This window comes from Sturnira hondurensis, unplaced genomic scaffold (genome assembly GCF_014824575.4).
Source record: "Sturnira hondurensis isolate 20B ecotype Veracruz unplaced genomic scaffold, ASM1482457v3 Scaffold0004257, whole genome shotgun sequence".
Lineage (NCBI taxonomy): Eukaryota > Metazoa > Chordata > Mammalia > Chiroptera > Phyllostomidae > Sturnira > Sturnira hondurensis.
The window spans coordinates 4,328,849-4,350,062 of record NW_028076888.1 but is presented as its reverse complement, the minus strand read 5'-3'; the positions used below and the strand labels follow the sequence as shown (position 1 = coordinate 4,350,062).

General features: G+C 57.0%; 1 protein-coding gene across 1 annotated transcript in view; it reads left to right on the top strand.

Annotated features, from left to right (window-relative positions):
* The first annotated feature begins 11,673 nt into the window (after positions 1-11,673).
* TNFRSF8 (TNF receptor superfamily member 8) overlaps positions 11,674-21,214 on the top strand; it is a 52,607-nt gene continuing 43,066 nt past the window's right edge. The window contains exon 1 of the mRNA XM_037045204.1: positions 11,674-11,786. Coding sequence (XP_036901099.1) covers positions 11,715-11,786 — 72 coding nt within the window. The 5' untranslated portion in view covers positions 11,674-11,714. The remainder of the gene's footprint in view (positions 11,787-21,214) is intronic.

Here is a 21,214-nt window from a genome sequence, read left to right as displayed (position 1 = left end):
CCCACCATCCTGCCCACCTCTGGCCTCCTGGGGCACGCTCTCGCCTAGCCTTCAACAACACTTGAGCCCCTTGGGGCTGCTGGAAGTTCCCTCCCATTGCATTCATCCAGATCTTCCCACTTGCCCTTTCTCCCCTGCTCCCTCTGCCTTCTCAGCTCATCGGTCGCCTCCTCAGGGAAGCCCTCTCTGACCACCACACTCACCCCATCGCAGTCTGGTCAGGGGCCTTTGCCTTGTGCTTCTGCAGAATCTGCCCTGCCTCCGAATAGTCATGGTCACCTGTGGGTAATTAAGTGCCCCATTGTCCCATCTAAGCTGCAGGCAACTGCATCCCAGCCCCAGAACCCCGAAGGTGTTCTCGAGGCCTCCGGCAGCAAATCCTGTCCGTGGTACCTTTGCAGTTCACCCAGATCCGCCCCTCCCCCACCGCTCCCTCGTGCTCTCAGCGGCCATGACCACTCCCTGCTGCGGCNCCTCCTCAGGGAAGCCCTCTCTGACCACCACACTCACCCCATCGCAGTCTGGTCAGGGGCCTTTGCCTTGTGCTTCTGCAGAATCTGCCCTGTCTCCGAATAGTCATGGTCACCTGTGGGTAATTAAGTGCCCCATTGTCCCATCTAAGCTGCAGGCAACTGCATCCCAGCCCCAGAACCCCGAAGGTGTTCTCGAGGCCTCCGGCAGATCCGCCCCTCCCCCACCGCTCCCTCGTGCTCTCAGCGGCCATGACCACTCCCTGAGGCGGCAGTTTGGGGCTTGCGTCTCCACTCGCAGCTCCTCAGTGGTCCCCATTCTCTTGAACTCTGCAGCCTTCTACCCAGCACACCCCATCTGCCTTCTCTTCCCTGTGCCCCTCTGTAGCACCCCTTTCCTTCTAACAGGCGTGTACTTTACCCCCCCGATTTTATTTGTTGTCTGTCTTCCCGTCACTAGAATGGAAACTCTTCAAAGGTAGGGAGTTTTGAGTATTACGTTCACTGATATATTCCCAGCACCTCACCCAGGGGCTGTACCCACACGCCGGTGATGTTTGTTGAATGAATGAATGAATAACAATCTGCCGCTCACCCACAAACAAGGAGAGACGTTCCTTTCACGCAAGCACTTTTGTCCCGCAGGCGCGTTAGATGCTGCAGCATTGGTGGGTCCTGTGGGAGGCAGGTCTGGCAGAGTTCCAGGTGTCGGTGGGCACCCAGCTCTCCTGGACATGCCACACAGCCCACCCCGGCCTCCGGAGCACGGCAAGGAAGGGACCTCAGGGGCTGGGAACCCCATGGCAGCCACCTGTACTGGCAGGTGCTAACAGTTTTGCTACTTCGCCGGGAGGCCGAGGCTCAGAAAGGCCCCTCGTCCCTTGTGCAGGGCCCCTCCCAGCCAGGACAGTGGCTGCTCTGCCTGCTACCAAGCACGAGTGAGGGACACCAGGGAGCGGCCAGACTTCAGGCCACAAGTGAACTTAAGGTGAGGCTGCTTCCTTTGGGACACTGCAGCCCGTCGGTGGGTGTTTGAAATGTCAGTGTCAACCCAGGACACAGGGACCCCCCCAGGAGGTGGGTGCACGGCCAACAACACACCCGTGTCTCGCCCCTGCCGAGGCGTTTATTTCCCCAGTCTACCTCTGACCAGCCACAAGGCCGTTTCCGGGCCGCGGGTGGGTGAGCTGTCCTGGGCGTTTGCCTGGCAGGGGCTGAGGCTGGGAGGTGCGGTGTGCATTGCCGAGTGGAGACCCCTGACCTTCCATCAGTCTCTGCAGCCATGTGGAGAGCATGACAGTGAGCAGACCCTCCCTGTCCGACTCCCTATCTGCCTCCTTGCCAGGTTTGGAAATGCTGGGGTCAAGCCTTTGCTGCCAGTGGAAGGCATATGATCCAAAGTCATCAGATAAGCAGATAAAGCCAGTGGTGGCAAAGAGGCTGGGTGGGGTCTGAAGTGGGGACTGGGGCTGTCCCCACACTCACTGGCTGCAGACTCTGGCCTCAGGGTCAGTGTAAGTCAGCGGGGGAGGGGCTGTTGGGTGTGGAGGGGACTCAGCGGTCTCGGTCTCAGTATTCCTCTCAGCTCTCCCCATCTTTCCTAAACAGACAATAGTTAAACATGAGTGGCCGGGGGTTGGGGGTGATAGCCGTTGGGTTTTTCTCAGCCCAGGCGCTGTCCCAGCCCCCAGGTGGTACCTGTGAGTCTCCAGACCTAGCTGAGTCGGGTCCATGCCTCCGTTTCCCCAGGTCTTGAGGGTTTCACGCCCCAGGCCTGACTAGGCCCTAACACCTCTGGGCTCCAATTTGGAGAGAGAGAAGGTGCTGGGGCTGGGGGTGGCCTTTCCCCAGTGGTGTGGCCGGGCCGAGGGGGGAAACCCCAGAGGGATCTTCTGAATGAACACACGCCGATGGGCAGCTCCTGCTGGGAACAGGAGCTGGGGTGCCCCCGTGCCCCGCCTGCAGGGGCAGCTCGGAGAACGGCTCTGCCCTGCATTTCACTTTCAGAGCAGCGTCTCCGTGCTGAGCCCCTGGAGGGAGCCTCGGGAGGCAGGGCTGGTGGCCGCCGTGCCTTTCCGGGGCACTGGCCTTGGTCATCCAGTCATCCCCCAGATATGCCTGCAGCCAAGCCCCGTTCAGCTTGGGGGGCAGACAGTCCTGGCCCCAGGAGCTCCCACCCGGGTGGGGAGGGCAGGGCACTGGCCAAGAAACAGCTTCAGCTGTGGTGGGTGTGTCCGTGGAAGGCAGCACACAGGGCGAGGCGACAGCGTGGTGGCAGGGGCCCCAGGGGTCAGGAGAAGCTTCTCTGAGGGGGATTCACCTGAGCCGACACCTGGAGGGTGAGGATGGGCAGCATTCTTAAATTTTATTTTTTCACAGCTTTACTGAGGCGTAGTTAACACAGGATGGTGACCTTTACCTGTTTTCGGTGCACGGCTTGATGCGTTTTGGCCCATCGCCACTGAGATAACGAACATGTCTGTCGCCCCCAAAGTTTCCTTGCAGGGGGCGCTCTTGGAAGAGTCGGGGGGATAGGATTCAGACAGAGGAGGTAGGCAAGCACAGCGTGCTGGGGGCAGGGACAAGCTTGGTGGCTCCAGAGGGGGCAGTGGCAGGGGATAAGGGGGGAGCGAGGGCCCTAGCTGGGGGCCTTGGTGCCTGAGGTGCGAAGCAGGGTGGGGGTGGGGCTGACCCTGAGCGCTCCCCACACCCTGGTGACTGGTGCTGGTGACTGGGGTGCGAGTGGCCACGCCACACTCGGCCGTCCGACCCTAGAGCCCCATTTCCACCCAGGCTCTTCTGAGAAACCCGCACGTGGGGCAGTGACTCTCACTGATGAGCCAGCCACTGGTTTCCCCCAGAAATGATTTACATTTTCACAGGGGCCTTCACTACCTCCACCCAAAGGAGTGAGGAAGGGTGGAGTTTTGGGCTGAGGGGCAGGCGATGGAAGGAGCCTTCTGCATCCATCGCTCTACGTCCTCCGGGCGCTAAGTTCTCAGCCTTCAGGACGGGGAACCTTTTTGAGTGTTCTGAGTTGGAAGCCGCCATGTCAGGGCAGGGTGCCTTCGGGGGCCCCTCGCATCTTCTGGGGCTGGTCCTTGGGAGGCCCTCGCTACCTGACTGCCAGGCACAGGGCCACACGGGGAAGAAGTGGGGTGACAGGGAGCACAAAGTCAGCTCCCGGAGAGCGAGTCCCCTACAGCCAACAACTGCGGGAGCCAGAGCGGGTTTCAGGGAGATGGGGCGGTTGGGGGGTCTGGGGGACTCGGGCTGCCACTTGGTTGTGGGGGCACAAGTTCCAGCCCTGGAGGGGGCAGAGGCTCATTTTAGAGTCACAGACGTGGGTTTGAATTGTGGCTTTAGGACTAACTGAGTGTGTTGTTCAGGTTACTTCTCTGAACATCTGTTTTCTTATGGATTTTCCAAAAAAAATTGTTGCTTTGTAGGGCTATTGTGCCAGGAATCTCTGAATGAGCACCTTTGGCTTATTCCTTCTGAATTTTTTTGCTGGATACCTCCCTGGGGTCAGACACTGAGCTGCACTGGGTAAGACCCCTGCCCTGGGGTGTCTTCTCACCCCTGCCCCCCCCCGAGATGCCAGCAGACCCCAGCCTTGAGTTTTCTCTGTAGGTGGGACAGTGCTCATGGCGGGGGGTGGGGGGTGAGGCTCCTCTGGATGGGAAGGGCCTGCTGAGGAATGGTTCTCTCTCTCTTTCCTTTTTTAATTCCTTTATTTTAAATTGTTTTTTTTTTAGAGAGTGGGGTTGGGGAGGGAGAGAGGGAAGGAGGGCGAGAGAAACACTAATTTGTTGTTCCAGTTATTTATGCATTCATTGGCTGATTTTTGGATGTGTCCTGACTGGGTATCGAACCTGCAGCCTTGGCCTGTTGAGAAGACGCTCTAACCAGCTGAGCTGCTGGGCCAGGGCTGCTGGTTCTTGCTTTCTTGAGGGGCTGCCCCAGGCCCTGCTGTCCGGGTGCATAGGGTCGGGGGCCTCCCTGCACAGGCAATGCCCAGGACACACACTACCCTCCACTGAGCTGCAGTCTCCCTTGGCTGCTTCTGTTTTTTTTTCTTTCTGTTTTTGTGCTTAGTACCTCTGGTTCTGTGATTAATATTGGACTAGGCTTGGTTTCCTGAGCATCTAAATGACTCACTCTACTCACAACGGCCCTGTGAACAGGAAGGTCTGGGGGGAGACAGGGACTCCATGGTGGGGAGTTGGGTCCGTGGGGTCATCCCCACCATGCTGTGGGCCTTGGCCAAGTCTCTTTCCCTCTCTGGTCTTAGCTTCCTCCTCTGTGTGTCTCTAGAAGGTGGGAGAAAATATTGGGAACTGGGAACAACAGTGGAACTTCCTCCCAGCTGCCAGTCTCAGGAGCTTGGGAGGGATCACAGCCTCCTGGGGTTCAGCCTGGGAGAGCAGGACTCCCCCATGGTGTTATCCACACTCACCTGTCTCTTCCTCACTGCAGCCCTTTGCCACCATTTCATAGATGAAGAGACTGAGGCTCAGAGAGGGTGAATAACTTGCCTAAACCCACACAGCTAGTAAGTGGCAGAGACGGGAGATGACCCTGTGTGGTTCTAGGGTTTCCGACAGCCCCGAGGAACAGAGCTGGAAATAAGTGTTCCCAGGCCTCACATGGGAAGCACACCACCATACTTCCTACCCATGCGACTCTCCCTGGAGGCTCAGACATCAAGTCCCAGACCCGGATTTTACAAGTCAAGGTGCTGAGGCCTGGACAGGGGAGTCACGTGGTCATTTGCAGACCTGGGCCCCAGCCCAGGCTCCTGACTCAATCTTCGCACACCCAGAGCACAGTGGAGCCCACACCCGGTGCCAGAGGCTTGCTGGAGGGGCATCCCCGTACTGGCCGTGTGACCAGCAAGCTGGCCTGTGCTGGGGATGGGAGATGGTTACCTGCTGGCCTCACCTGACGGCTGGGAAAGACCTCTGACCTCCGCGGTGCTTGCCTGCCTGGGGCCCTGCCACAGCGCCCACAGCCCCTGCATGAGTCACTGTGGGCCGGAATGGTGAAGGCCATGTATACTCATCCCCTGAGAAGGGGACCCAGGCTCTGAGTGTCGCAGGCTCTGAGTGTTCAAGCCCTGGTCCTGGATGGAGAGGTCCAGGGCCAGAGCAGGGGGCTGGCTGCCCTGTGGGGTGGAGCAAAGGGCTTAAAGCTAAGCCCGTTAAAGAGCTTTGTCTGTCTACTGTTTTATTTTTTTACTGTTATTTGTATGTATATATTTTTAATCCTCACCTGAGGATATGTTTATTGTTTGTAGAGAGAAAGGAAGGGGGAGAGAGAGAGAGATCGATGTGAGAAACTTCAATCGGTGAGTTGCCTTCTGTGTATGTGCCCTGCCTGGGGATTGAGCCCCAACAGTTCGCTGCATGGGATGACACTCCGACCAACTGAGCCGCCCGGCCAGGGCTGCCCACTGCTTTATTCAGGGCTCACTGCAGCCCTGGAAGGCTGCCTGGTAGTGTTAAAGTCCTCATACGGCAGGGGGGAGCTATGTCCCCAGGACCCCCACCTGTCTCCCAGTGCTCATGTACCTGTGCAGTGTCCGCCCACGCTGGGGAGAGCCAGCTGTGGAAACAACCTCGTGGGCATGGCAGAGTGTGTCTTCTGAGGCTTGGTCACAAAGCACGATGTGGCTTCCGTCTTGCTCGCTGGGGCTCGCTGGCTCTGGAGGAGGCCTGCTGCCTCTCTGGAGGACACTCGGCAGCTTCCTGCCCATGACCACTGAGGGACTCATTTTGGACGCTGGTTCGCAGCCCCCCGAGAGCCTGCAGGGGACCACAGCTCCGGCTGCCATCTTGATTTCTGCCTCATGGCAGACCCCAAGCCCGGTCATCCTGTCCAGCCTTTCCTGGGTGGCTGATGCACAGGTTTAGGGGACACAGTGGCTCTTGTTGCCTTAAGCTGCTAAGTCTAGACAACTAATACACTCAGAGAAGAGAAGTGACTTGCCCACAGTCACGTGGGCAGGCCAGGACACCTACATCACCTGTCTGTCTGTGGGGGAAAGTGAGGGCAGCAGAGGCCTGGCCAGGAAAGAGAAGGCAGCTGAGGCCTGAGAGTCAGACAGGTTTGGAGCCGAATCCCAGCCTTGCCACTCTCAAGCTGTGTGACCTCAGGCAAGTTCCTTAACTACTCTGAGCCTCATTGTGTTCATCTGTGAAGTTGAGATAGTGATGTGCACTTGAAATCTTGCTGCCAGGATGCATCGGCTGGCCCAGGGCCTGGGTGTCGTGTTCGTGGTGATGTGTTGCTGGGGTTCACCCAGGCGGGCCAGGAGCCCCTGACATTTGTTCCTTCCCAAGTCTGAGGAGTGAAATCCCTGATGCTGGCCTTCAGCGGCCACTTCTCATCACTGTCCTGGGGACCAGCACTGAGTGACCGAGTCCAGCTGGTGTCCTGGGCCTCGAGGAGGGGCGAGTTCTGGGGGCTTGGGTTAGAGAGGCCCCCTGAGGAAGAGTCCCGCTTTCATCCAGCCTCTTGGGAAAGGTTCTCCAAAAAGTACCGGCCGATCAGAGCCAGAGGATGCAGGATTCACGCCCCCCCACCTCCACCCTGCCGCCCCGGGTTTTCAGCCTCCTACCTGTCCGCCGCTGCCTGCAGCAGAAAGAACCCCTTGATCGGCTGAGGGTATTTTGGGGCCATTTGGGGCTGGGGTTCCCAGCTGTTGGGGAAGTCCCTGAGTTTCCTGAACCAAATCTGAGCCTGGTGTCTTGCTCAGCATCCTTTTGGTGACACAGGTTCCCCGTCGCTTTCGGCGAGCTTTCTGTGCACCTGCCTTCCACCCCCTTCCTCTGAGAGCTGCTGCTCACCTGCTCGCCTCCTGCTTGGCTCCCGCAGCTTGCCCTGGCTGGGGCCTTTGACCCCTGCGATCCCACAACAGGGCCTGCTGCTGAGCCTCACCGGGGCCTGGGGACTTCCCCTCCTGGCTCTTCAAAGCACTTTCACAAGTGTTGGGGGTTCAAGAATGCCTGAAACCTGCAGAAGGCACTGCAACCTGAGTCACCTCCATCCAGGGCCTTCTCTTTAGAACCCCACAAGCTGCCATTTTTCTAGGCTTCTGCACTTCCTACAGCAGAGGCACCTCCCCGGAATCCAGCCCATTGGCTCCCAGCTGCGTGCCAGGCTGCCTGAGGCTCCCAGGCCTCCTGCTTCTCCAGGTGCCGCAGGTGCCCACGCTTTCCTGGGGGCAGATGGATGCCTGAGCCAGTCATCGCAGCCCTGCCCCAGTGAGATCAGCTCTGGAAGGGAGCTTCAGAGAACGACCGAAACATTTCGCCTTTCTGACTGGGAAGGGGGGGGGGCGGGGAGGGGCAGTGCCAGGAAGGCAGCACAGAGGAGGTGGTGTTGGGGCAGGTTCTGATGACAAATGGGAGTCTGAGGTGCGTTCTCTGCGGAGGGACCCATGTGGGCAGAGGCATGCAGAGGGCACCAGGGGTGCAGGGCTGGAGCAGGGGAAGGGCTGAAAGTGAAGCGAGGCTGGGGAGGGCCTTGAGTACCGCTGGCTCCAGGGAAGCTGGTGGAGCCGCTGCTCTGGGCCTCAGCTTCTTACCTGCAGAGCGGACACAAAAGTAGGGTCTCCTCCGGGGAGTTCCCCTGAGGATTTAAGAAGCCGGTGGCTGGAAACTCTTAGCTTAAAGTAAGCACTCAAAGGCCTCTCTTATTATCACCATTAAGTCGATGCTATACTCCCTGACCGGTGTGGCTCCGTTGGCTGGAACACAGTCCAGTACATCAGAAGGCTGCCGGTTTGATTCCCAGTCGGAGCACATGCTTAGGTTGCGGGTTCAAACGCCGGTTGAGGCTTATGGGAGGTAACTGACCAATGTGTCTCTCACATCCATGCTTTTCTTTCTCTCTTCCTTCCTCTCTCTTTAAAAGAGATGAAAAAGTGTCCTCAGGTGAGAGAGAAAAAATAAATACTATGATTTGTCAGGTGATGAGAACCCTAACCCCGGCCTCCCTGCCCCCACCACTCCTCTTCGAGGGTTCCGTGTGGAGGAGGGTTGGCGAACGGCCCCTTTGGAAGCTCATGGGAGGGAGGCACAGAGGGGAGGGGCATGTGCCCATTGTTATAAAGACCATTCTTAGTGGGTGTGTAGTATTCCATTAAAGGGATATACCACTTTTTACTTAACTCTTCTCTGCTGTTGTGATTCTTGGGGTATTTTCCAAAAAAAATATAAATACGACTTTAGGAAACACTGCTGTGTTTATCGTTTTCTTTTTCCAGTTGCACTTCGTCCTTAGTTTTTCTTTACTAGGGTGACTTACCACCGAGCCACGCATCGTAAACACTTCGTTTTGTGGGTGGTCAGGGGACTTTGCTAAGTAAGAGCTGCTGGTCATGTTCTGGAAAGGGCTGTAGCGTTTACCAGCAAAGTGTGAGTGCACGTCCCACTTCGGGGTGGGGTTTTACCAAAGTTGTTTCTATAAAGAAAAAAAAAAACCCTGATGATATAATTTCTTAACAGGATCAAAGATTGTTTTAATTTGCATCTCTTCAGTTGCTAGAAAGATGGAACTTTTTAAAAAATATATTTTATTGATTATGCCATTAGAGTTGTCCTATTTCCCCTCCAACCTGCACACCCCTCCCCCACCATTCCCCCCTTTAGTTTATGTCCACGTGTCTCAAGTTCTTTAGATTCTATATTTCCAATAGTATTCTTGCCCTCCCCTGTCTATTTCCTACCTACCATTTATGCTACTTATTCTCTGTACCTTCTCCCCCCTTCTCCTCCTCCCACTCCCCTGTTGCTAACCCTCCATGTGATCTCCATTTCTATGGTTCCACTCCTGATCTAGCTGTCCTCTTAGTTTGCTTTTGTTTTAGGTGTGGTTGTTAATAACTGTGAGTTTGCTGTCCTTTCACTGTCCATATTTTTTATCTTCTTTTTCTTAGATAAGTCCCTTTAACATTTCATATAATAAGGGCTTGGTGATGATGAACTCCTTGAACTTGACCTTATCTGAGAAGCACTTTATCTGTCCTTCCATTCTAAATGAAAGCTTTGCTGGATAGAGCAATCTTGGCTGTAGGTCTTTGTACTTCATGACTTGGAATACTTCTTTCCAGCCCCTTCTTGCCTATAAGTTCTCTTTTGAGAAATCCGCTGACAGTCTGATGGGAACTCCTTTGTAGGTGACTGTCCCAGTATCTCTTGCTGAGAAAGATGGAACTTTTAAACCATGCAATTAATGTTAATTTGTATTTCTCCTGTGTCGGCCACCCAGATGCCGTTTGGTGGTGCGCCTGCACTGGACAAGCACCCGCTTGTTCTGAGCACCGGCCGTTCTGTAGTCCTGTCGCTCTGGACTGGGAAGCAGGCATCCTGGGTCGTCCCTGCTCCTGCCTGGTTCTGTGAGCACCAGGCGGAGGCACTTCCGTCATCACTTACTTCATTGTTCAAGACAGTGCCAGCTCACCCTGGACAGTGTGGCTGAGTGGTTTGGGCATCATCCCAGAGGGCAAAAGGTCACTGGTTCAATTCCCGTTAGGGCACATGCCGGGGTGTGGGTCCCCACTTGGGGGGTGTGCAAAAGGTAACCGATTGATGTTTCTTTCTCACGCTGGTGTTTCTCTCCCTCTTTCTCCCAACCTTCCCCCCTCTCTAAATGGAAAAAGAAAAAGACAAAGCAAAAAACCTAGTCCCAGCTCAGTATCTCAGGCCTGGCGCCCCCAAGGGAGACTCCAGCAGTGGGTCTCCTGGGAGGGCCCCCAACTGTGGCAGTTTCTCCAGGTGGAATTCGGGAGCTCGAGGAGGGTGTGGGGCAGGGGATGGCCAGGTATAGAGACGTGGCCGGGAGGGTCCTGGTGGGACACAGCCACCAGTGGGCCAGGTTGACAAGATGGGGGCCTGACAGGATGCCTCGCAGGGGAGACTGAGGTGCGTGGTCCTGAGGGTCCCTGGGCCACGCTGGGCACAGGCAAAGCCGTCAGAGCGCCTGTGACTGGCTGCTTGTTTCTGAGCCTCAGTTTCTACACATCTGAACTAAACAAACACAAGACCAGCAAACGAGCCCTTGACCTGCAGCCTTCTTGGACCCCAGTGAGTATGTGTGGAGCGCAGAATGAAAGGCACAGGCAGCCCGTGGGACAGAGAAGCACCAGGAGGGAAAGTCACCCTGCTGCCGACGAGAACTGGGTTCCAACGAGGCGTGTACAGTTTCTTTCTTTCAGGCTAAGACTAGTAGCCTCCTGCTCTAGGTGGAAGACTCCAGGGGGCAGGGCTACGCCTGTGAACTGATAACCAAGTGCTCCCTTCTTTTCTCCATCAGTCCTTCCAATAGTCTGCCCACTTGTGTGTTCAATCATCTGCCCACCCCCCACTTGTCATCCCCTCACTTGCCCACCCACTCCGACCACCCACCCACCCACCCACCACCTATCCACTCACCCACCCACTCATTATTCACCCACATACCCACCCACCAATCTACCCACCCACCTACCCCATCTACCTATTAATCCACCCACCCATCCACTAACCACCCATCCATCCACCCACCCACCCACCCCTCCATCGACCTGCCCATCCCCCACCACCCACCTACCCATCCAACCACTCACCGCCCCCTTCCATTTATCCCCTGTCCACCCACCTCCCCACCCTTCTATCATCCCTCTAACTGATTCATCTTACAGTGAAAATATATGAATGGGGGTGAGTGATTGGTGGTGGCTTTCTCTACGGTCTTCCTATTCCAGTGTCTCTTCCAAGCAATCTCCAGAGCAGGTCAGAAGGTCTGAGTGGATCAGAGTGTCAGGAACAAGGACCCACTCAGGTTTTGCTTTTCCTCAACCTTTGGGACCAGCTGGAGCCTCTCAATCTCCTGTGAGTTCCTCCCTCCAGGGGTGGGAGCCGCCTTTCCTGCCCGCCTTCAGTCTTCTTTAACTGGGGACATCCCTACCCCTTCTACCAAATCCAGGGCAAGCCATTCAAAGAGCAGAAGGGGTGTGTGACTTGTTCTGAGTCATCTCTGCACGTGTCTGTCCCCTCTTTTTTTTTCTTCAGCTGCCAGCGGTCCAGTCTTTGAAGCAGTTCTAGGGTAACCGCTGCACCTCCCTCTGGGAGGCAGAGAGAGAGGGAAGAATTGAGGCTGAATTCTCCAGCGAGGTGCGCACCCGGTCTGCCGCTCTGCCAGCCTGCCGGCGGGCTGCCTGGTTAAGCTGAGCAGCGCGCCCAGCCCTTTGCTGCCAGGATGTGCGCCCTCCGCGCCGTGCCGGCATTGGGAGCTGTGCTGCTCCTGGGGGCGCTCCAAGCCTTCCCACAGGTAAGGGGGTGTCGGGGCCCAGATCGCCCTCCTTCCCACCACTGCCTTGAGCCCTTGGGAGTTTGGGGCACGTGGGATGCCGGGGAGGGCAGGGACGCCCCTGCCTCATTTCCTGCTCAGCTGGAGTTGAGGGGGCGCAGGTGATAAGCGGGGGTGGGGGACCAGAAAATGCAAGTGTTATAGGTGGGAGGGTGGCCGGCGGGCTAGCGGGGCGCCTGTCCCCGCCCCAGCAGAGACAGAGATTTTTCACTTATTTATCCTTCACTGAGCTCAGGGGACTGCCTGTAGGAGACGGGGCTATGTGTGGATGGGGGTCCTGGGCAGACCAGGAGGGATCTTCCCTTGACGAGGGGAGGTTGGGGTCGGGGCTCTCGCTGCTACACCTCCCTGGTCCCTAAACTGGCCACTGGCTGAAAAAGTCTAGGGAGGGAGGGCGGGGACCAGCGATATTCTTTTGAATCCTAGGTCAGCGGCTAGTGAGTAGTTGGGTAGGCTCAGGCAGAGGGGTAGGGTGTGGGTGGGAAAAGGGGGACAAGCAGGTGCCCCCCCATGCCTCTTCATTGGGACAATGTGAGACACCCCCTCCCAACAGAGGGCAGAGGGGGCTGCTGACAGTGTAATAGGACAGAGACTCTGGCTAGACTAGAGCCACCTACTGCCACCCCCGCAGCCCTCCAAGCCCCGGGGGGTGGGGGGAGGTGAGAGCTTGGGGCACCAAGGTCTTGGGGAGACAAAGGAAGGAAGAAATGGGGACTCAGGGGGCTTTGCCAGCATTTGGTGGCTGGAGCTCATGTGCTTCCTTTCTAGAAAGTGAAATCCCTCTTTAAGGAAAAAAACGTGTGTTTCATTACACAAGGAATGTGTAACTATATCCCCTAAGCAAGACATTGAAACTCTACAGATAAAGGGTAATCTTTGGGCATCACCTCATCCTGATTCTTTCTAAGATGTGACTGCCATTATTGCTCTGGCTCCTCAGAATTCCACAGGGCTTCCCATACGCAACACCGTGGGGACACACGGCTCTTCTCTTGGCTCTTACAGCGTCCACAGCGTGTCTCCGGACGCTTTCCTGCCGAAACTTACAGAGCCCCCTCTTAGCTTTGAGATGCGGCGTAGAATTCTGACCTGTAGCGGGCGTCTGTAGTTCCTTGACGTCCCTGCAGGATGGGGCTAAGGTTCCTGCGCTGTTTTTTGTTCCCTGGCTAACACAACGCACAGCCCTGTGCGGATGCCCGGCCAGGCGTGCCCCCTTCCCCGCCGAAGCTGCTGCAGAGAGAATGTGGAGGTGCTGTTCCTGTTCAGGGCTGTGCGGGACGGCCTCCCCGTACGGGGCTGGCCTGCTCACCCTCCATGGGCAGCGTGAGAGTAGCGACTTCCCCACATCCTAACCGACTTTTGATCTTATCAGAGGAGTTTTAATTTTGTCAATGTGATCTGTGAAAAGGGCCATATCCTAGTGATCTTAATTTGCATTTCCCGCCCACTAGAGAGGCTGAGTGTCCCTCGTGGGCTCAGACACTAGGTCCCTTTTGGCCAGGAATGGGGTGCCTGTGGGGGAGGGGCTGTATGTCCAGCCCCACACCCCCTCTGCCCGACCCTTCACGCCCTTCCCCACCTCTGTGGCCCCAGTAAAGATGTGGGAAGTTCTCTATAAAAAGACAAATCAGGGCTTGAAATTTAAATCTATTTTTCATCATTGTCTGATTTTACAAGACAGCGTCATTTTTTAAAAAAATTTTTGTGGTCACACGCCTGGGGCTGAATGCTTTCATGCTGTGTGTCACCTCCTGAGAAAGAGAGCTGGCCTCCTCCGAGGCCTCATACCTCAGTCTTCGCAGGAGCAGCTGCAGTGATGTGACTCGTGCTGAGCCAGAGAGAAGAGTTCCCGCTGTGAACCTGGCTGGCCTCCCTCTTTCCCGGGCTCCCATGGGGCTGGAGGGAGCAGGCAGGGGAGGGAGGCCCGAGGTCTTCCACAGAGCTCTGCCTGCCCAGAAGCCCCGCCAGTCACTGTCCAGGACAGGCTGAGGCTACAGGCCAGCCTCCCTTCCACACCCGCAGCTGCCTTCCAGCTCCCTTCTCCACCAGCCACAGACAGACCTCTGCCCCGAGCCAGCGGGCGCTCCTGCGGGGGAAGGTTCTCATGGGTACCTCTTTGCTGTGGATAAATAACTCCATGTGTCACTCCACCCACCAGGGCATCTGGACTTGACTAGTGACCCCATCGAAAACAGTGCTCCTGGTGGGATTTTCCTGGCAAGGGCACACTGGGAAGACTTTCTGGTTCTTTTTGGAAAGGGGGTGATTCGGGTTCCACATCCTGCACAGAGAAGGAGTCCCCCCTGGATGAGGGGACCCCCTAGAGGGGGCCCCTGATGGGAAGGGGGAAGGGGTGCGTGCGGTGAGTCTGAATCCAGGCCTCCCCTGCCTCAGTGAGGCCAGGCCAGCGAGGCCAGCGTGGTGGGGAGTGGGGGGCCCATTACTCAGCCTGAGAGCAGCCAGTGCTGGGAGGAGGCAGCGCTTACTGTAAGTCTGCTCATGCTCCCACTCATATCTGACCTAGACTCGTTTCTTGAGTTCATTGTGATTCATCCTTAGGCTGGTATGCACCTTCCTCATCCCCCTCCTTCCACCTCAGGCACATCACGGGCTCAGGGATGTTTGTATCCGGGCCTGGGAGCGCCTGGAGGCGCAGCAGTCCTTGGCATAGATGGTCAATAGATGGTCAGTTTAGCCGAGCTGGAGCCAGCGGGGCTTCGTCAGGCCTGCGCACTGACCCTGGGGCGGGGGCACATCTGGAGTTCTGGTCCCATTGCGCAGACCCGGCTGTGGGGCCAAGAGGCGGGGGAGGGCCCTGCTCGCAGTCTCAGGCCTGGTCGGGGTCAGAGCAGGACCTGAGTCCCAGACCCCAGGGACAGAACGCCCACAGAGGCAGCTCTGGGCGGGGCCAGCCAGCCAGTGCCTCTCCCTCCTCCCACCTCTCCCAGTGGGCCATCGGGCTGGGGATCTTTGCTGCCTATAGTCAAAAATCACCAGGCATTCTCAGTGGCCTCGCCGGTGGGAAAGGACTTTTCATACGCCACTCAGGCCACTTAGTCAGAGTGCCTAGACCTTTGGGGACATTCATCCAAGTGTTCATGTAATCATTCACTCATGCATTTATTCATTCATTCAGAAAATCATACAGGGACAATTGCCCTATGTCAGGGGTGGCCCCAGGGGCTTTTGTTCCAGGCTCTTCCAGGTAGTCATGCGTCCTCTGCTTGCAGACCTCTGGTGACAGGGCGCTCTCTCCCTCCGAAGGCAGCGGATGCTGCCCTGGGCCAGCGCTCACATGCAGATGGTCTTTGGGAGGCATTAAAATCTGTCTCCTCCACCCTTATGCCCCTTGGTCCTGGTTCTGGAAGCACTTCCTGGGCACTGCCTCCCAGCAACATGAAGGCTTCCATGCTGCACACCCCGGCCCCCCCCCCCCCCCCCCCCCCCCCCCCCCCCCCCCCCCCCCCGCCCCAAGCCCCGGTCTCCTGGCTGAGCACAGCTCCCAGGGCTTCCCGTACATCTTCCTCATGTGGCACAGGCTCCGCACTTGTTCTCACCAATCCATTCATTCCACAAACACTGACCGAGCCCCACTGTGTGCCAGGGAATGTTCCGGATGCTCGGGGACAGCTAGGTCCAGCACCGCCAGCCTCTGCTTCCAGGAAGCCCTTCCACTCTGGCACTGGCAGACAGATGGGTGCTATGTTGCTGTGGAGGTAGCTACAACGAGTTAGTGTGACAGAGACAGCGGCCACCCCAGGTAGGGAAAAGTGGAGGACCTTCAGGAGGCAGGACACCCTCAGGAACGGAAGGAGGGAGCCCGAGCTGGTGGTGCGTGAGCAGGAGAGCATCTGGCCTCAGAGAGCCAGGGCTGGGAGAACAGGAAGGAGGCCCGAGTGGCTACGGCCGAGTGGGTGAGGTCGGGTGTGGCAGAGAAGGTGACAGGGAAGTAAGAGATGTCGGGGACCTTCGTGGCCTGCGGGTTTTGGAGGGGGAGTGACATCACATGACATAGTGTGATGTTCCTCCGTTTGCAGAGACAGGGGTGGCACAGGGGAGCAGGAGGCCAGGCCGTGGCTGTGTCCAGGGGAGGGGCAAGTGAACCAGGAACATACTTCAGAGCCCAATCCACAGGACCTGCCGACGGCCTGGGTGTGAGTGCAAAGGGCAAGAAGACCCCACCCAGAGCCGGGGCTCCACATCTGGCTGAGTGGGGTGTCGGTTACAGAGGCAGGAACACTGGACGTGGGACAGAAAGGGGTTTTGGAGGAAAGCATGAGGTCTGTTTTGCTGACGATGTTTAACGGGGGGCTGAGCGTGGAGGTATGGGGTTCTCTGCAGAGCCTGGGCTCCTGACCGAGGGCCCCAGTCCCAGGGGCGACTGCAGCATCCCTGAGGCTTCCTAGGCCAGGGCCGAGGGGCAGCCACGCCTCCCTTGCTGGAGCCCCCTCACTCCTGTGAGGTAGCCGAACATGCCGTGTTCCCTTGGCCACTACGTTGTCTTGGTCTGTTCCAGCCCAAAGGTAGGATCTTCCGTGCATCCTGCTTGCATTTCATATTTGCTTTCCCCGGTGGCTGCAGCCAACGATCTCAGATTTGCCGTCTCGGAGCTCTGGAGATCAGAAGTCTAAAACCGGTGGGCAGGCCGTGTTCCCCTGGGGGCTCCAGGGGAAGCAGTCCCCTTGGCTTCGGCAGCTTCTGGAGGCCGCCTGCTGTCCTTGGCCCCTGGCCCTCGAGTGAACCCCTGCTGGGCTGTCCCATCTCCTTCTCTGACTCTGCCCCTCCTGCCTCTCCCTTTAAAACCTCCAGTGATGACACTGGGACCCACCTGGGGAATCCAGGGGAAGCTTATCTCAAAGTCCTAAATGGAATCCCATCAGCACAGTCCCCCTTGCCAGGGATGGGAGCATACCGTATTTTGCTGTGTATGGTGTGTTCCCACGTTTTTGGTCCAAACTTTCAGGAAAAAATACCTTTTGTTTTAATTTTTCAATTCAGTGATTTATTTATATTTAGATATTTTGTGTGTGTGTGTGTGTGTGTTAGTAAGGAGTTTTAGCATTTATTTGGGAACATATTACGGTACAAGAAATTTTATGTAACAAAAAATTTACAAAACACAAGAACAGATACAAGGTATTTCGGGTACTACCCTGTATACCTACCTGTACCCGGGTGTACATGTAAGGTTGTACGTGTTTAATGTGCACCCTTACTTTTCCCTAAAAAATTTGGGCAAAAAGGTACGCATCATATACCGCCAACGTCGACACCCCTGCTCACCAGGTGCAGGGATTAGGGGGTGGCCCTCGTTAGGGGCCCTAATTTTGCCTCCACAGTTCTTGCTGAGTCTGGCCCATTGCCTGTCGAGCCTTTTTTTGAGGAGACAGTGGAGCATCTTGGTTCATCCCGGGCTTTTGGGTCACCCTGCCAAGTTTACACGCGGCTTCTGACACCACATGGTGCTCTTGGGCAAGTTCAGTCACTTTTCCGTGCCTTGGTTTCCCCATCCACAGACTGGGGGGTGGTAACAGCAGCTACCTGTGGGGCTGTGGGAAGAGTCCCACGGGTGAATACGTGAAGAGTGCTGAGAAGAGCTTTGGCACAAAGCCATTATTAAGTACCTTTTGTATGCGAGGCATTATGAGTGTGGGGCGAAGGTGAACCAGGTATGGGGCTTGCCCTTGAGGGTGGTGGCCTGGGGAGAGACACAGAGGGCAGTGCGACCAGGACTGTGTGGAGAGCTGCCCCAGGGCTGCAGGAGCCCACAGCGCCCTTCCTCACCTCCAGTCGGGTCGTTGGGGAAGGAGGCCCCAGAGTCAGATGCTTGCTGCAACCCCAGAACCTTCAGGACAGCTACGATCTGACCCCCACAGCCAGCCGAGGTTTCTGTGGGCAGGAGGGACGTCAGTGGGAGGTGAGGAGTGAGCAGTTGCAGAGTTTGGACTCGAGGCCAGGCCAGGCCTTGGGCATGCTGATTTTCTGGCCCCCATTCCACCCATCCCCTCTCCTATTGGCTGCTCTGCAACCAGGGGTGGGCGCCAGAGGCATTTCCAAGGAACGGTAGTTCCATGAGAAAAGGGCTCCGTGGCCAAGTACGTGTGGGAAACCCCTTGTCCCTCTGGCCCCAACCTTTCCTTGGAGAATCAGAGAGCAAGTGAGCACATACAAGGCCACCGAGAGAACCCAGATGTCCAGTGAAAACCTCTCCCACGGAATCCAGTGATTCTTTGTATTTTGTTTTTGTTTTGCTGGTCGCTTGTTGACGTCCTGCAGAACTGGCCTTTGAGGGAACACCATGTGGAAGATGACAGCCAAAAGTGGACTGCCTGGCTCCAAGTCGTGGGCGGTCCTCCTTCAGCTCCCACAGGCCGGCCCGTCAGGCCCCTGCGTGCGCCACCACAGCTCCACTCTCTCCTGCCTCTGCACCTCCACTTCCACGGTGTCTTCTGCCCGGCATGCCCTCCCTGCATTTCCTCCTATCAGGATCTCCCCGACCCTTCCAGAATAAATGGAAGTACTCCTCCTCCAGGAAGCCCTCTCGAATCCCCCAAGTTAGTTCTTTTCTCCACTTATCTGCTTTGCGTTAGTGACTCACATATTTTTCTGACCTCATCTTTGAGGTTCTCTTTCGTACGTTCATCCCACAGATTCTGTCTAGTGTCTCCCACATGCCTGTTCTGGGAGCCACCTCCATTACATGGAACTGTTTAGAAAGTGCCCCCAATTGACCTTAGCGTGTTCCTGAGCACCTCGTCCAGCAGCTGGGTGCTTTGAGGAATGGGTGTGGAAAGGGACTTGGGTTTACATCCCGGTCTCCTCAGTGTGGCACTGTTTTCTGTTGTGACTATCACTACAGGACTTGAACTCTTGGCATGAACAGTGGCTTAACACAACACAGACGAGTCTCTTTCCGTTCCTAAGTCCAGATGGTTGTCGCTGGGCCGGAGTTAAGGCTCGGGCAGGCTGCCCTCCTCTGGGGCGGCCCCGGGGGAGGGGGGAACCCGATCGATCCTTGCTGGAGCCACCTGCAGCCTGGCCCTTGGCCCCTCCCTCCACCTTCATGCCAGCTGCATGGCCTCCGTCTGACCCCGCTCTTGTCATGGCCCCATGTCTCTCTCCAACTCTCCGGCCAGTGCTTCTGTCTCTCTCTTGCATTTTTAAGGATCCTTGTGACGACATTTTTAGGGACCTGGATAATCCAGGATCACCTACCTGTCTCAGGGCCACGGATGAGCACCCTTAATTTCATCTGCAACCTTAATTCCCCTTCGGCACCTCAGTCACCGGTTCTGGGGAGTAGGACGGGGGCCTCTTTGGAGAGGCAAGATTCTGCACATCGCAGACCCCTTCTCCCCTCCTTCTGTCCCCTCGCTGGGGAGGTTCTCTGTGAGGATGGCCACTGTCCTTGTAAACTCCCTCCCGGAGAAGGTGCTTACCTGCTCCTGGGGCTTTCTGTGGCCAGGGGCTCCTGGGTCCATTCTCTGTGGCTGTTTCTGTGTCTACTGTCTTTGAATTTTATTTCCAGCCAGGCGGCTGGGCTGCATGGAGCCGTGAAGAGCCCCACCCCCTTCCCCAGCTCTCTGGAGGTCAGAGGTGGGGCCTGGGGCAAGCTCTGCCTTGTTCCTGCATGTAGGTGTGACAGCCACGAGGGACACGGCCTGCATGTGGGCAGGGGCAGACTGTGTGCCGGTGGGTGTGTTTCAGATCCGGGAGGGGGATGACTTTAATTTCAGTGATCTCCTGGCCTGGAGCTCAGGTGAGCCCTTGGGGTGGAGAGTGGGGTTCAGAGCCCCCTAGACTAGGAGATGTCAAAGCCCAGCCTCGTGGTCACTTAGTGAGCCAGGCTGTGGAGCTCAGCATAATGTCCCCTTAGAATGTTCATGTCCTAATCCCTGGAACCTGTGAATATGTCACCTTGTGTGAAAAGGGGGGCTTTGCAGGTGTGATTTAGGGGACAGACCTTGAGGTGGGGGGGTGAGACTGGATTACCCGAGTGGACCCACTGTCCTCACAGGAGTCCTTACGAGTGGAGAGCCTTTCCTGGCTGTGTTAGGGAGAGGTGACACGGAGGAAGACAGAGGAATGGCAGGACTCGACCCACTGCTGTGGGCTTTGCAGGCGGAGCGAGGGGGCCGTGAACCAAGCAACAGGAACCAAGCAACAGGAGCCAAGCGCCGGGGCAGCCTCGAGAGGCTGGAAATGACCTTAGTTGGCAACAAAGAGGCAGTACCTTGGTCTAAACCACAAGGAAATGGATCTTCTCCTGAGGTTCTAGCAAGTACCTGGCCCTGCACACATTTTGGTTTTCACCTGCTGAGACCTGACCTGGCAGGGGGTGATCAGGGAGGGGGCCCTGAGAAAGTGGCATGCACGAGTGAGGGCTGAAGGATGAGTTGGGGTGTTCTGCGCAGGGGCCTGGGGTGGTCAGAGGACCGGTGTGTGCACGGCTGCTGGAGGGAGGGTGTGGGTGTGAATGGGAATGGGTGGAAGGCTGATGGGAGAGGGTGCCAGAGGATACACGGGCCAGACAGGCTGAGGTCAGTGGGGCAGAGTCTCTCGGGCCATTGTCGGGACTTTGGGCTTTATTCGTAGTTGAGTTGAGGCCCTCGGAGTGTTTTGGGGAAGAGCCCAGATCTGTGTTTGGAAAAGATCCTTCTGGCGTCTGTGCTGGGAGTGGGCTGTGGGGACAGGGTGGGTGTGAGGAGACCCGAGGACAGCCGCTGCCCAGTCCAGCTGGGGGAGGGGTGCGGAGACTGGTAGACTGGAAGTTCAGAACCGGAGGGTAGATGGGACCAGTGACGCCGAGCCGGGTGGGTAAGAGCCTGAGTGGGACCACCTGGGCTGGCCCAGGTGCCTCAGCCTGAGCAATAGAGGTGGGGATCCCCCCGGAGTGGGGCTGGGGTGCACCTCCCAGCTCTGCCCGGCTCTGGCCCCTTCGTGTATTTTGTATTTGATTGTACTCTTCCACCCCCACCTCCACCACCCCTCCCCCCCAGCTCTAGACTCTCGGCTCCTGCATGTGTGGCCCAGCTCTCCTCTGCAGCTGAGACCAGGTGGGGCTTTCTGAAGGTGACCTTCACCAGGTTTTGTAGGGAAGCCAAACCAACCTGAAAACAGAGGGGCCTAGAAATGGGAAGGTTTCATGCCACTCTCTCTTTATCTTGATGCCACGAAGGCTGAGCCGCAGGCCTCGGGGTTGCACAGCTCATAACCCCGTGGATACTGTGTCCCGCCTCGAACCTGCTGGGGAACTCCACCCAAAAGCCCCCCTTCCAGCCCTCGGGCTTCCCCCTCCCACTCTTCCCATTTCGATCCCCCTTTCCTCCCAGGCCATGGCCAGAGCGCAGCCCAGCACTGCCTCCCCCTTCCCCAGGGGCAGCAGGACT